A 16,509-nucleotide genomic window follows, 5' to 3' on the forward strand; every position below is an offset into this window, starting at 1 on the left:
TTCTTTACTCAGCGAGTCGTGAGATCATGGAATGCCCTGCCAGTAGCAGTGGTGGACTCTCCCTCTTTATGGGCATTTAAACGGGCATTGGATAGGCAGATGGAGGATAGTGGGCTAGTGTAGGTTAGGTGGGCTTGGATCGGCACAACATCGAGAGCCAAAGGACCTGTACTGCGCCGTATTTTTCTATGTAACTTTTCAGAAAAAAGGGTTTTGTGATTTACACATGAAAGAAGTGAAACTATCATGGTATTCGAACAGATGAAGACTCAACAGACAATCAAGGTATTTTTCAATGTATAATTTCAGTTACATCACACTGTAAAGTTTTGCTATAAATTCTGTGCCTTAGAATTGTGTCCTCCACTATCACCTGATGAAGGAGCGGCGCTCCGAAAGCTAGTGTGCTTCCGATTAAACCTGTTGGACTATAACCTGGTGTTGTGATTTTTTAACTTTGTTCCTTGTAATGTGAGTCTACCTCTGCCACTTTATTTGAAAGCCTTCCTGACGGACTTGAAATAAACCTCCAGGATGACCTTTCTGGTTCTGCCCAGAACCTAATTTCTTTTGTTGCCAATATTATTGGTACCTATGTATACCACAACTATTGGCTGTTCATCCTTTTGCTTCAGAATAATATGTACCTGTATTTATTGTGAGATATAACTCTGACTCTTATATCATTGATCCTGTTACCCTGGAGGCAACATACCATCCTGGAGTCTTGTTTTTGGCTACAACCTGTCTGTTCATCATACAGTAAATTTTTCTGGTTATGTGGTATAGATGTTTTAAGCTAATATATTTTATTTCTTATTGTAGGATGGTGATTCTTCATTGAGAAATGCTGCTTCCTTCCCTTTAAGGTCACCGCAAGCAGTGTGCTCTCCTGCGAGCAGTGATGGAACTCCAAAAGGTATGCTTAAGTTGCATATTTCTGAACCTATCCTGGATACTGTGTGAAGTGTAATGGGTCTTGAACTTGATTGTGAAGCAGAAATATAATTGAAGAACTTGAAGACATGAGAATCAATCAAAACACTTTATTGGTTGCGAGTTATTTTGACGATAAGATACAGGAGCAGATTTAAGCCATTCATAGAATCTCTCACCGCAGAAAGAGGCCATTTAGCCCAAGACCACATTGAACTTCCAAAGAGCATCCCACCCAAACGCAACCTCCTGTCGAATCCTCTGCAACCCTTCATTGAGTATGGCTGGTCCCTCTAATCTGCACATCCCTGGACACGACATTCAATTTAGCATGACTGGTCCACCTAACCTGCACAGCTTTCAACTGTGGAAGGAAACCTGAGCACCCAGAGGAAACCCATGCAGACACAAGGAGAACATGCAAACTCCACACAGGCGGTCAGAGGCTGGAATTGAATCTCGGTCCTCTCTGTCTCCTTTTTCAGTCCCCTTCAGGATCTTTTATGTCAATTAGATCGCCCCTCATTTTTCTAAACTTCTGAGAGTATCGGACTAAACTGCTCAATGCCTCTTTGCTTCATATAGCATAGAAGCAGGCCGTATGGCCCACCATATCTATGCCATCAATAAGCACCAAACTAGATTCATCAACACTTGGCCCATCGAGTCTTCTCCCCCATTCAATCATAATTTCTCATGTTCACACTCTTGCCTACTCCTCTTTGTTCCCCTCTAAATCTCTTTATCTTAAAACACTGTGACTTGGCCTGTACATCCTTCTGAGACATTAAGTTCCACAGATTCTCCACCCTCTTATCTGAAGAAATTCCTCCTCATTTTTTAAAGGGTCATCCCTTCACTCTGAGATAGCGTCCTGTGGTCTATAGCCAATAGTAATCTGGTACAGTCCTCATCTAAATGTCACTTAAGTGTTGCAAGGGTACCTGCCTCTACCACCCGCTGTGAGAGCACATTCTATATTTCTACCACCCTCTGGGTGAAAAAATGTTCCCACTGATCTCCTCTAAACTATTTACTCCTCACTTTAAACTTGCCATTTGGTCTCAGACACATTGTCATAAGGAGAAGATTCTCAACTGTCTGTGTCTCATAAATTACTCATAAACCCTAATCTCCTTTCCTCTCGAAGGAAAACAAATTCAGCCTATCCAGTTTTTCTTAACTGAAACTTTTCATCCCATTCTGGTAATCTCTTCTGCACCCTCTCCACTACAATCCCACCCTTTCAATAGCTTGGCAAAATATTCCATCTGTGACCTTAACAAATGCTTTATAAAGTTGGAACAAGATTTTCACCGTCCTATGTTTTATGCCTTGGCTAATGAAGACTTGTATACCTTCACCACCCTATCTACTTGTATTGACACCTTCAAGGATCGATGAAGCATTTGGTCACGCAAACATGCAAGGAATAGAGGGATGTAGACCATGTGCAGGAAGATGGGTTTACTTTTAGAATGGCATCGTGGTCAGTATAGACAAGATCTAGGTCTTGTGCTATACTGTTCTAATTCTACTGATTGTGGAGTCAAATTTGTTATATGATTTTTGTTCCATTATTAAGTGATCACAATCTAGGGTAAAGCTTGCTTTTAAATATATTTAGATTTAATTAGTGTATTATAATTTATTAATATATGGAAGCAATTTAGATAATGACTTAAATTTACAAACTTATTACAATGTTATCTCAAGAACATGAGATTTTATTTGACATTAATATTCACAAAGACAAAACTGTAACAAGAATGGCACTCTTTGTTGAACATGTGAAAGTAGGTGTGAAGGTGCGAAAGTAGATAAGTCCCCGGGGCCGGATGGGATTTTTCTGAGAATTCTATGGGAAGCTAGGAAGGAGATGGCCAAGCCTTTGGCCTTGACCTTTGAGTTGTCATTGTCTATAGGTTTAGTACCAGAGGACTGGAGGATTGCAACTGTTATGCCCTTGTTCAAGAAGGGCAGTAGAGATGACCCAAATAATTTATAGACCAGTGAGCCTTCCATCTGTTGTAGGACAAGTTTTGGAAAGGGTTATTAGAGATAGGATTTATAATCATCTAGCAAGCAACAATTTGATTGGAAATAGTCAACATGGATTTGACAAGGGCAGGTCGTGTCTCACAAACCTCAATTGAGTTTTTTGAGAAGGTGACCAAGCATGTGAATGAGGGTAGGGAGTTGAAGTGGTGTGCATGGACTTCATTCAGTAAAGCCTTTGATAAGGTTCTTTGTGGTAGGCTACTGGAGGAAATGCAGAGGCATGGGATTGAAGGTGATTTAGCAGTCTGGATTAGAAACTGGCTTTCTGTAAGAAGATAGTGAGTGATGGTTGATGGAAAATATTCAGCCTGGAGTCCAGTTAGTAGTGGTGTGCCACAAGGTTCTGATTTGGGACCATTGCTGTTTGTCATTTTTATAAATGCCTTGGACCCAGGCATAGGTGGATGGGTTAGTAAGTTTGCAGATGCTACTGAAGTTGGATGAGTGGTGGACAGTGTGGAAGAATGTTGGAAGTTGCAGGGAGATGTGGGCTGAAAGGTGGCAAATGGAGTTCAATACAGATAAATATGAGGTGATTCCCTTTGGAAGGAATAACAGGAAGGCAGAATACTGGGTCAATGATAAAGATTCTTGGTAGTGTGGATGTGCAGAGGGATCTTGGTGTCCATGTACATAGATCCCTGAAAGTTGCCACCCAGGTTGATAGTGCTGTTAAGAAAGCATACAGTGTGTTAGTTTTTATTATTCGGAGATGCCGGTGTTGGACTGGGGTGTACAAAGTTAAAAATCATACAACACCAGGTTATAGTCCAACAGGTTTAATTAGAAGCACACTAGCTTTCGGAGCGACGCTCCTTCATCAGGTGAAGGAGCGTCGCTCCGAAAGCTAGTGTGCTTCCAATTAAACCTGTTGGACTATAACCTGGTGTTGTGTGATTTTTAACTTAGTTTTTATTGGTAGAGGAATTGAGTTCCAGAGCCGTGAGTTCATGCTGCAACTGTACGAAACGCTAGTCCGGTCTTACTTGGAGTATTGTGTACAGTTTTGGTTGCCCCATTATTGGAAGGATGTAGAAGCATTGAAAAAGGTGCAGAGCAGATTTACCAGGATGTTGCCTAGTCTGGAGGGAACGCCTTATGAGGGAAGGCTGAGGGATTTGGCTCTATTCTCATTGGAAAGAAGGTGGCTAAGAGGGGATTTAATAGAGACATACAAGATGATCAAAGGATTAGATAGGGTAGACAGTGAAAGTCTTTTTCCTGTGATGATTACATCTTGTATGAGGGGGAATAGTTGCAAACTGAGGAGTGATAGGTTTAAGACTGATGTCAGAGGCAGGTTCTTCACTCAGACTGGCAACGGTGCGGAATGCCCTGTTAACTCAGCCACTTTAGGGGCATTAAACAGTCCTTGGATAAGAATATGGCTGATGGGATGGTGCAGGGCGATGGGCTTAGATTAGTTCACATGTCGGTGCAACATCGAGGGCCGAAGGGCCTGTTCTGCTCTATATTCTATGTTTGCAGCATCATGTTGATAAAACTTATTTTGCATGAGGTAGTCCATTGTTAGCTGAGCAATTAATTTCCATCTGTTACATTTATTTTCAAAGTTGAATGAAACCATTGCACTGAGCCCAAGAAGAAGGTTCCTTCTGAGCTGCGTGGTCGCATGGCTACCCAGCAGTTCAGAACTTGCTGTGCAGTGAGTAAGCAAGAAACAGTCCACTTAATTTGTGTATATGTGCATTAATCTTACAAGGTCTGCAGAGTGCAGGTTGTACTAAAGGACTGTGTATTGCGGTGTAAAGCCACTGACCAAATGCTGCCGTTAAGCCAAAGAGTGATTTTTGCCATCACTCGGAGTGATAATCTGAATGCCAAATCTGTTGGGTGGACTCTCAGAACCTATTGGATATCCCTTAGATTTTTCGATCAGCTCAACCCCAGGGTATCTCTGTAAGAGATCCCCAGAGTAGTGACCTAGGCCTAACCATCTTCAGCTGTTTCATTTAATGACCTTTCCTTCCTTATGAAATTAGAAATGAGAATGTTCTCGGATGTTCAGTTCCATTCGTGACTCCTTAGACGTTGAAACTTTGTGTCAAAATGCAGTCAGACTGGAATGGCATCTAGATTTTGGTTAATGAATGGCAAATAACCTTTGCACTACTCTGACCAAGCAATGGCCATTCTTGGCAAGATAATCTAAACATTGACTCTTTGGCATTTGTTACATTACCAACACTGAATTCCCTTCTCTGAAAATTTGGGCTGCACCATCCATGTAAAATGAGTGGCTACAAGAGCAGGTTAGAAGCTAGGAATACTGCAGCAAGCAATTTGCCTCCTGACTCTCTGTAGCCTATGCATCATCTACAAGGCACAGGTCAGGAATGTGTTTGAATGACCTGCAATTGCCTGGATGGGTGGTGCTTCATAACACACTAGCCAGGACAATTCAGCCTGCTTGATTGGCAGACCAACCATCAACTTCACTTGTTTTACCACCGACATGCAGAATCATCTAAATCAAGTCAGAAGTCACATGACACCAGGTTATAGTCCAGCAGGTTTATTTGGAATCTCAAGCTTTCAGAGCATTGCTTCTTTGTCAAATGACCCACTTCCACCTGATGAAGGAGCAACGCTCCCAAAGCTTGAGATTTCATATAAACCTGGTGGACTATAAACTGGTGTCATGTGACTTCTGATTTTGTCCACCCCAGTCAAACACTGGCATCTGCACACCATCTAAATGATACATGGCAGTAATTCACCCAGGTCCTTTGGCAGCATTTTTAAAATCTGCAACAGCTACCATCTAGAACAACGCAACAGTTGCACAGGGGCACCACCACCTGCACATTCCCCTCAAAGCCACTTACCACCTTAAGTTTGAAAATCTATCATTATTCCTGCAGTGGAGCGGGGTCAAAATCTTGGAATTCCCTTCCTGAAGCAGTCTGGATCTCTCTGCACACCAAAGACTGGTGCAGTTTAAGAAGGCAGCTCAGGGTCAGCACCTTTTCAAGATTAAGGATAGCAAATAAATTCTGGCGTAGTTAGTGAAGCTTGAGTATGCTCAAGTAGCAATAGTAGGTATTTGTTTCTTCAAGTCTTTTCCAGAATTGTACGATTATGGCTGACTGGAGTATAACCTGAAATATGCATCCTGGCTTACCTTGACTAATCTTGCACCCCCTTCACTTAGAATCTACCTCTACTTTAAAGATATTCAAGGACAATCTTCCTGAAAAGATGGGTTGAAGCATGGTTCTAAAAACTACTGGTCCTCCGAGAGAAAACATTTTGCCTCACCTCTTTACGCGTCACCTCTTTAAATTGGTTGCCCTTGATTTTTAAGCAGTGACTTCTAGTCTTGGTTTGCCTTAAAATAGAAACAAAACAGGCATTTTGCCCTGCAAGTCTGTGCCAATCATCATGCACTAACTAAACTAAAAAAACGAACCTTTTGCCCTTATTTGGTCTGTATCCCTCTATTCCCCCTCTATTCATCCAGATGCCTCTTAAATATCATAAGCATGCCTGCTTCTGGTAGTGCATTCTAGGCTCCTACTACACTGTGTGAAAACCTTCCCTCGCACATCTCTCTCAAACTTTCCGCCTCTCCCTTTGAACCTGTGCCCCCTTGTAATTGAAACTTCAACTCTGGGTAAAGGCCTCTGACTATCCACCCTGTCTATACCTCTCATAATCTTGTAGACCTCTTATTCGGTCTCCTCTCAGCTGCCATCTTTAAAATGAAAACAATCCTCATCTTTTTAACCTTTCCTCATCACCAATGCTTTCAAGACCAGCAACATCCTGATGAACCTTCGCTGCACTCTCCAAAGCTTCCACATCCTTCTGGTAATGTGGCAACCGAAACTGTACACAATACTCCAAATGTGGCCAAGCAAAGGTTTTATATAGCTGCAACATGGTTTGCTAACTCAGATCTGTCTGTATGTTCATAGAACATACAAAAGTACAGCACATAACAGGCCCTTTGGCCCACGATGTTGTGCCGAGGTTTGATCCTAATGTAAAATATAATAACCGAGCACCCCTTAACTCATTGCTATCCATATTCATGTCCAGCAATTGCTTAAATGTCCCTAATGACTCTGCTTCCACCACCACAGCTGGCAACTCATTCCATACATTCACAACTCTGAGTAGAGAACCTACCTCTGACGTCTCCTTTATACCTTCCTCCTAATATCTTCAAATTATGACTCCTCGTACCGGTTCAATCCTGCCCTGGGGAAAAGTCGCGAGCTATTGACTCTATCTATTCCACTCATTATCTTGTATATCTCGATCAGGTCCCCTCTCTTCCTCCTCCTCTCCAAAGAGAAAAGTCCGAGCTTATTTAACCTTTCCTAATGTTCCTAAGGGTTCTGCCATTTACAGTATAATTTATACCTAAATTTGATCCTCCAAAATGCATCACTTCACATTTTGACTTGCAGGGCAAAATGCCTGTTCCTGTGCTGTACTTCCCTTTTTTTCTGCCATTTCTGTGCCCAAGTCGCCAATCTATCTATATCCTGTTGTGTCCTTTCACAGTCGGTAGCACTATCAGCAACTCCAGCAATCTGTGTTATCTGCAAATTTACTAATCAGACCATCCATGTTTCCCTCCAGATAATTTATATATACTACTAGTGGGACACTGCTAATTGCTGGTCTCCATTCTGAAAAAACACTCTTCTCTGACCAAGCTAGTTTTATGTCCATCTAGTCAGCCTACCCCGAATCCCATGTGATTTTAGTGTTTGTACCAATCTGCCATGTGGCATTTTATCAAATGACTTACTAAATTCCATACAAACGATATCCACAAACCCCTCTACAGCTGTGTGGTACAATCATTTTGTGTCTTGTTCTTCTAAATTCTAATGGATTCGAACCCAGCCTGTCCAACCTTTTCTTGTAGGAGAACCCACTCATTCCAGGTCTTAGTCTGGTAAGTCTGCTCTGAACTGCTTCCAGTGCAGTTACGTTATCTAAGGTGATCAATGCTGTAAACTGTGCTCCAGATGAGCTGTCATCAATGCCCTGCATAAGTCACACATAACCTCCTTATCTTTATATTCAATTTCCTGCTCAATAAATGACATTCTGTTCGCTTTCCTAATTAACTTTCTGTACCTACACTTTTATCCTATTTCAATTCTCGCAATCGGGCATCCAGATCCCCCTGAACTGAGCTCAAATCTCTCACCATTTCGATAATGGGTTTTTTTAGTGTCTCTGCCATAATTTATTATTTGCGATCTTCTAATTTGTCATGTTTTTGCCATTCATTTTATCTATCTATAATCCTTTGGTAGTGTCTTTGTGTCCTCTTCACAGCTTACTGTGTTATTAACATATTTGGCAACTGTGCTATCTGTTCCTTCAACCAAGTTATTCATATAAATTGTAAACACCTCTAGGTCCCAGCACCACTTCCTGTGGCACACTGCTCATTACAACCAGTAAACCAGCTAAAGACTACTGTTAGCCAGCCAAGCTATTTTTTTATTCAGCAGATGTGAACTTTGTTATTTGAACCAGCATTTATTGCCCATCCCTAGTTGTCCTTGAGAAGATTGTGAAGCTGCCTCCTAGAACTGCTGTTCAAGCCAGTATGCTGCCACCCAAAACTATGAACTTTTATTTTCTGCAATAACCTTTAATATTACCTTGTCTTCTGGAAACCTAAGGACAGTATATCCACTGGTTCCCCATTATTCACAGAATGATTTACTTCGTCAAAATAGAGCTCCAGTAGATCAGTCAAACAGTTTTTCATTTCACAAATCACGTTGACTCTTATACATTGAACTTATCCATTTACATGCTCTCTAACTATTTTAATAATAGTTGCTAACATTTTACCTCCGTAAATCACCATCTGCATGAACAAATAAGAGTAGATAAGATACTGAGCATTTCCATCAGCCCATACTTGTAAAATTTGAAACAATGTCCAATATTTGATGTGGTTCCAAAATTGCTAAGTAATCCTGAGAGTGCAAGGAATTATGCTGACAAGCTGAATTCCGAGGTGAGGGGAGCATACCCTTGACATCAAAGCTATATTTGACAGAGTGTGGTTTTAAGTGGCCTCTGTAGCCAATAGGAACAGGGGAGGCAGGAACTCCATTGGTTGGAGTAACACCCGGCACTAAAGAGCATTAGAGATCTACAAGACAGAAGCTCCTTTGGTCCATCATGTCTGCACCAGTCAAAAGCAGTCACCTAATTATTTTTCTTATGTTCTCTAAGCCATCTGCCCTTTAACTTAAATTGATGCCCCTGGTCATTAATCTCCCCATCAAGGGGAGAGCAGCTTCTTTTTCTATCATGATTTGGAGACGTCTGTGTTGGACTGGGGTGTACAAAGTTAAAAATCGCATAACACCAGGCTCTAGTCCAACAGGTTTATTTCGAAGCACTTAGCTTTTAGAGTGCTGCTGCTTCATCAGGTGTTTGTGGAGAATAAGACTATAAGACACAGAATTTATAGCAAAAGTTTGCAGTGTGATATAACTGAAGTTATATGTTGAAAAAGACCTGGATTGTTTAAGTCTTTCATCTTTTAGAATTACCATGTTGGTTTCAGTTCTTTGATACGTAAATCGCAAAACTTTTTTATAAAAAAAGTTACTTTCTCAAGTGAACTTTATTAATTGGTGTCATGCTGGCCCAGATAATGTAATGAAGATGTGAGTTTCGCTGTGAGGCTATCTGTGCCACAATGGTCAGACTGATTCTAATCTTAAAAATTGGATTTACAGAATCTTCCATGGATTCATAGTTTTTGACCAAGATAAAATTTAATTCTGCAAGTACAAATTGCAGGGTGGGTGTGTGTGTGTGTGTTTGGGGGGGGGGGGGTTTATGAATGTATGTGTGTATAAAGGGGTAAAAGTCTGTGTGTGAGTGTGTAGGAGAGAGGGTCTGCGTGTGTGTGTAGGAGTGTTTGTTTGTCTGTGTATAGTGCAATGGGATCACCTGTAGTGTGACACTATACTACAGACACTCCTATACACGCAGACACTCCTATACACGCATGCTCTCACACTCGCATAGACCTTCTCATACGCTCACACAGCCTAAAACTAGACGATTTAGGTTTAAGGTGAGAGAGGTGGAATACAGAAGATTTGTTTCCTACAGAGGGTGTTGAGTATCTGGAATGGTCTGCCAGAGGTGGTAAAGACGAGTACACCATGGAGCACTTTCCTCCATTCACACAAATAGCGTTGGACCACCGTCCTCTAAAATTGATCTAAATCATTTACTTCTATTTTTGCCACTTCATGCATTCAAATAAATAATGTCTAATTTCATTCATTTGCATATTTCCTGGAGTGACTTTATTTTCTAAAACACCATTATTGTTAGTTTAAAGTCCTATCCTTTCTCGTAGTTTTACAATTGGTCAAGACACTGGTCCTAGTTATAAATGGAATTCATATTTCCCTGAGCTCCATGCTTGTGCTCCATGAATTGAAACTCCTTTTTCCTTGCTGCTCTTTTAGACACATGATTAATTTTCTGATCTCTTTGTCCCTAAGTTAATTGCTGCATGCATTAGCTAATAATCCAGGGATTGTTTATTTGTTTTTCTCATTTTAATTTCCGTTGTAACTCCTTAATTTTTAAGGGAGAACTAGAAATGTTCTGCTGTGTTGTTGCCTCATACATAGGAAATAACATTTCTCCACATTATATTCATCTGTCAAGATTTTGCCCACTTGCTTAATTAGAATAGATTAGATTACTTACAGTGTGGAAACAGGCCCTTCGGCCCAACAAGTCCACACCGCCCCGCCGAAGCGCAACCCACCCATACCCCTACATTTACCCCTTACCTAACACTACAGGCAATTTAGCATGGCCAATTCACCTGACCTGCACATCTTTGGACTGTGGGAGGAAACCGGAGCACCCGGAGGAAACCCACGCAGACACGGGGAGAACGTGCAAACTCCACACAGTCAGTCGCCTGAGGCGGGAATTGAACCCGGGTCTCTGGCGCTGCGAGGCAGCAGTGCTAACCACTGTGCCACCGTGACGCCCACTGCATCCCTCTGCAGAATCTTTGAAACATGCTCGCCATTTGCCTTCCACCTCCATCAAAAATCTTTGTTTTGTTTATTCATTCACGGGCTGAGGCATTTATTGGCCATCTTTAATTGCCCTTTGGGCAGTTCAGAGTCTACCATGTTGCTGTGGGCCTGGAAACTAGACCAGGTAAGGATGGCATTAGAGAGCGAGATAGTTTTTATCTAACAGTGGATTCATGGTCATCATTAAACTCTAATTCCAGATTTTTCTTGAATTGAGATTGCACCATCCTCCTTGACAGGATTCAAATCTGAGTCTCGCATTACTTAGGTTTCTGGATTAACAGTTCAGTGATCATCTCCCTTGTCTCCTCTGATGTTCCCTTGCATTTCCTTATTGGCCTCCTGGAAGTAACCATTGATCGGGTTGAACTGGATCAGTCATGTTAATACTGTGGCCACTGAAGTGGAGATTTCACCAGTTTCCTCATTTCCCCTCCCCCCAGCCTGTCTCAGTCAAATCCATCAAATTCAGCACTGCCTTCCTAACCTGCAATCTTCTTCCTGACCTCTCCGCCCCCACCCCAGTCTGACCTATCACCCTCACCTTGACCTCTTTCCACCTATCACATTTCCGACGCCCCTCCCCCAAGTCCCTCCTCCCTATCTTTTATCTTAGCCTGCTGGACCAACTTTCCTCATTCCTGAAGAAGGGCTAATGCCCGAAACGTCGATTCTCCTGTTCCCTAGATGCTGCCTGACCTGCTGCGCTTTTCCAGCAACACATTTCCATCTCTGATCTCCAGCATCTGCAGACCTCACTTTCTCCACTGAAGTGGAGAATCTTGCAGCAAGTAACTCTCATTTCTTGGCTCCCCAATGCTTGTCCACTATCTGCAAAGCAAACCCCCGTAGTCTGATGGATTGCCTGCCACTTGCCTGAATGACTGCAAATCAAGCAGTACTGAAGCACCTTAACAATGTCTAATACAAAGCAGTCAACTTTATTGGCACCTTATTTTCAACATGTGCTCCATTCAGCACTGCACAAAGCCAGTGCTGTATATCATTTACAAGAGGCACTGCAGCAATTAACCATGTTCTCTTCACTGCACTTCCCAAACCAATGGCCTCTACTGCCTAGAAGGATAAGGATTGTAGATCCATGGGAGTCACAACCTCCAAGCCACACAACATTTTGATTTAGAATAATATCACACCATTCCTTTACTCTCTGGATTAAAATCTGGAAACTTCAATCTTAACATACTGCGAATGTATCTGCACTGCCTGGAATGTAGTGGTTCAATTAGGCAGATAAGATTATTCAGGATAAGCAAGCTATGTATTCCCACTGGTGATGCTCCCATCCCGTGACCAAGTCTCGACAAGCCCTTAGCAGAAAATAATTCCATAGTGTTACAATGCTGAGACAGCCAAATCTTAACTGCTTCCCAGCCCTGTATTCTCAATACTATAAAATTAAAACATTCAAACACCCTCAAAATTGATCCCCAGTGATTCCTAAACAGCTGATACCGACCATTAAGTTTTATAGCTTAAGCAAAAGAATTAAATAATATAGTATCTTTAGCAGAGTAAAATTAAACAGAGGTAATCTAATCAATGTATAATTTAAATCAAGTTGTCTTTGATTCTAGTTGCCACTTGCACAAAGATAGACAAACAGGTACAGTTAAAGGATAAGTCAAACAGAGGGTGGGGGGAGTGAAGAGATGTAACTGACCAGATCACTTAAGCTGTTTCCATGAGCCCTAATAACACAATTGCATGGGATTGTATCTTGGTTTCTGAGATCACTGGTGCATGCAAATGCTGAGGCATATTAAAATTCAATCAAGTTAGTAAGACGTGACCTGCCATACACAAAGCTGTACTGACTGTCCCTAATTAGGCCACTCTTTTGCAAAAGAGCGTAAATCCTATCCATAAGAATTCTTTTCAATAGCTTCCCAAACACCGATGGGAGACTCCCCAGTCTATAGTTTCCTGGATTATCCCTATTTCCTTTGAACAAGGAGCAGCATTAGCTCCTTGTCAGTCCTTCAGGACTGTTCCAGTGGCGAGCAAGGATACAAAGATCTTGGTCAAGGCCCCAACAATCTCCTTTCTTGCCTCTCTCAATAACCTGGGGTAGATCCCATCAGGCCTTGGGAACTTAATGCTATTCAAGACCCAACGTTACTACTTTCTTGATCTCAGAATGTTGTAGCATATTAGCATGCTCCATAGAGCATCTCCTTCTCCTGGGTGACTACCGACAAGGTACTCATTTAGGATGTCGCCCACATCCTCTGCCTCCGTGCACACATTCCCACCTCTATTCTTGAGTGCTTCTACATTTTCCGTGGTTGTCCTCTTGTTTTTAGAGTATGTATAGAATTTCTTGGATTCTCTTTAACCCTACTTTCCAAGGCCATTTAATGGCCCCTCCTTGCTGCCCTAATTCCCTGCTTGTGTTCTTCCCTGCTTTCTTTAGATTCCTTACGAGCTGTCGGATTTTAGCTTCTGAAACCTTATTTGCTGCTTTTTCCCTTTTGATTAAATTCACAACCTCCCTTCTTATCCAGTGGTCCCTTACTTTGCCATCCTTGTCCTTCTCCTTACTCGGACATGCCTGCCCTGAACTCTCAACAGCTGGTCTTTAAACAGCACCCCGATGTCAAATGTGGACTCGCCTGATAACACTTCTCCAGGTAACACTCCCTAGCTTGTGTCTAAAATGGACATAATTTGCTCTCCCCCCAATTCAGTACCTTCCTGCAAGGTCCTGAATTATCATTACTCATAGCTAGCTTAAGACTTTAGGAGTTGTGATCACTGTTTACAAAATACTTCTGCACTGAAAGGTCTGTCACTCGGTCAGACATGTTAGCCAATACGAGGTCCAGTATGGCCCATCCTAATGTTGGATTATCCACATATTATTTCAAGAAACCCACTCGGATGGATGCGCTAAACAAATTCTGTCCCATCTGAGCCTCCTGCTCTAAGAGAGTCCCAGTCAATATTGGGGAAGTTAGTCATCCACTATGACAATTCTGTTATTACATCTTTCCATAATCTGCCTATATTTGTTCGTCAGCGTCTCGAGGTTATTTGGTGGGCCTTTAGTATAATCATATCACAGAGCTTACACCTATCTTATGTTGAGGTCTGCCCATATTGTCTTAGTGGCTGAGCCCTCCAGTATGTCCTTTGAGCACAGCTGTGTCATTTTCCCTGGTGAGTAATGCAACTCCTCCACCTCTTTTTATCTCCCTCTCTATCTCGTCTAAAATAACGAAAGCCAGGAACGTTGAGCAGCCACTCCTGTTCTCCTCTTCTTTCCACCCCCCCCCCCACCAAACCAAGTCTCTTTCATGGCTGCAACATCATAGTCCCATGTATTGACCCTGCTATATAGCAGGGACAGTTTTGGTGTACAGGCCTGGCTGCGGCTGTCATATTCACTCCAGACTAAATTCTTTTCTCTGAACTTTCAATAAGTTGATAATGGGAGCACACCCAGGGAACAATTACACTTACTTCCTGTTGCATTGGCAGTCACAATCTTGAGACAAAATAGTTTTAAAAAAAAAACAATTAGTTTCTCTTTCTATTGGCACCAACTGAGTTGATATTTCTATAGTGTGCTTTAAACCAGAATCAACCTGCAATTGATGTACAGTCCTGGCCTCTCAACAAATGATTTTTAAAAAACTTTTGGCTTCCAGTTCATAGCTCCAAACTAAAAACGATAAAATAAAAATAATGAAGGTGTGGACAAAGCATTGGCATTGTATAGGTTCTCCATAGCATTATTGCTAATTAGGTTGATGTTGCTACATCTAATTAGGTTGACGTTGCTACATCTACCTATCATGTCCTGATTTTATTTCCTGACCTAAATCACCTCTTTACAGTAGATCCAGTCGAGGTAACAGAAACCTGGCTATATCAGTGCTATGTTCTCCTGAAAGGCCATCGCCCCCTACACTACATAGAACATTACAGTGCAGTATAGGCTCTTCGTCCCTCGATGTTACGTCAACCTGTGAAATCAATCTGAAGCCTATCTATCCTATACTATTGCATTATTTCACATGTTTATCCAATGACCATTTAAATGCCCTTAAAGTTGGCAAGTCTACTACTGTTGCAGGCAATGCGTTCCACACTCCTCCTCCTGAGTAAAGAAATCACCTCTTCATCTGTCCGATATCTATCGCCTCTCAATTTAAAGCTATATTCCCTCATGCTAGCCATCACCATTAGAGGAAAAAGGCACTCACTGTCTGGCTTGTATGTCATTCCACACCCACAGCAGTGTGGTTAATACTCAACTGCCCTGTGAAATGGCATAGCAAGCCATTTCATTGTATAAACTAGAAAGGAAAAAGGAATGATAAAAGACAGAAGACTGGACAATGACCTAGGCTCCAGAAACAACGGTAAAAACAACCTGTAACTATAATTGTCATTCCTTCAGCATTGATGGGTTAAAATCTTGGAATCCCAGAACCCCCTTGCACGCTCTCGCCCTCTCCCTCCCCTTTCTCTTCCACCGCGCTCTCTCTCTTCCCCCCCTTCCCCCCCAAATTAGGATAAAGGGCTTATGCCCAAAACATCGATTCTCCTGCTCGGATGCTGCCTGATCTGCTGTGCAGCACCACACTCTTGACTCTAATCTCCAGCATCTGCAGTCCTCACTTTCTCTGAGTTGATATCAATGTCAGTCACACTCGACTGAGTGTGGTGTGCTGTCATTGCAGCATGTAGGAATGAGAAATGAATTGCAGTCCTGTAATATGTCTCTGCAGCTTATGATATTTGGCTCAGTTGTTCACCTGGAATCGTTGAGTTGCAGACATTGCAAGATTTCAATGAAGGGGACCTTTTATTCAGGGAGACAGGCTTGCTGCTTGTTGACGTAGAACTTTGCTGTCCCTGACCAGTGATTAGTGCTAGTGGAAAGTAAGATGCTTTTCCTAAAGTTTGCATTGAAATTTGCTGAAACTGTAGCTGACAGTGAGTGGATTTGTGAGCATGAGTACACGATGGCATATTAAAATGGCAAGTGACTAGAAGATAAATGTCAAAATAGATAAATCCCCTGGGCCGGATGGAATTTATCGTAAGATCCTCTGGGAAGCCAGGGAGGAGATTGCCGAGCCTTTGGCTTTGATCTTTAAATCGTCATTGTCTACAGGAATAGTGCCAGAAGACTGGAGGATAGCAAATGTGGGTCCCCTGTTCAAGAAGGGGAGTAGAGACAACCCTGGTAATTATAGATCAGTGAGCCTTACTTCAGCTGTTGGTAAAGTGTTGGAAAAGGTTATAAGAAATAGGATTTATAATCATCTAGAAAAGAATAATTTGATTAGGGATAGTCAGCACGGTTTTGTGAAGGGTAGGTCGTGCCTCACAAACCTTATTGAGTTCTTTGAGAAGGTGACCAAACAGGTAGATGAGAATAAAC

The 16,509-nt window shown here is 42.0% G+C and overlaps 1 protein-coding gene across 4 annotated transcripts in view; it reads left to right on the forward strand.

The window, feature by feature from the left end:
* LOC122556264 (nipped-B-like protein) overlaps window positions 1–16,509 on the forward strand; it is a 536,293-nt gene that overhangs the window by 168,859 nt on the left and 350,925 nt on the right. For all 4 annotated transcript variants that reach the window (XM_043702895.1, XM_043702901.1, XM_043702914.1 and 1 more), the window contains one exon: window positions 826–919. In XM_043702895.1, coding sequence (XP_043558830.1) covers window positions 826–919 — 94 coding nt within the window. The remainder of the gene's footprint in view (window positions 1–825; window positions 920–16,509) is intronic.

Source organism: Chiloscyllium plagiosum, chromosome 2 (assembly GCF_004010195.1).
Source record: "Chiloscyllium plagiosum isolate BGI_BamShark_2017 chromosome 2, ASM401019v2, whole genome shotgun sequence".
In the NCBI taxonomy this organism is placed as follows: domain Eukaryota; kingdom Metazoa; phylum Chordata; class Chondrichthyes; order Orectolobiformes; family Hemiscylliidae; genus Chiloscyllium; species Chiloscyllium plagiosum.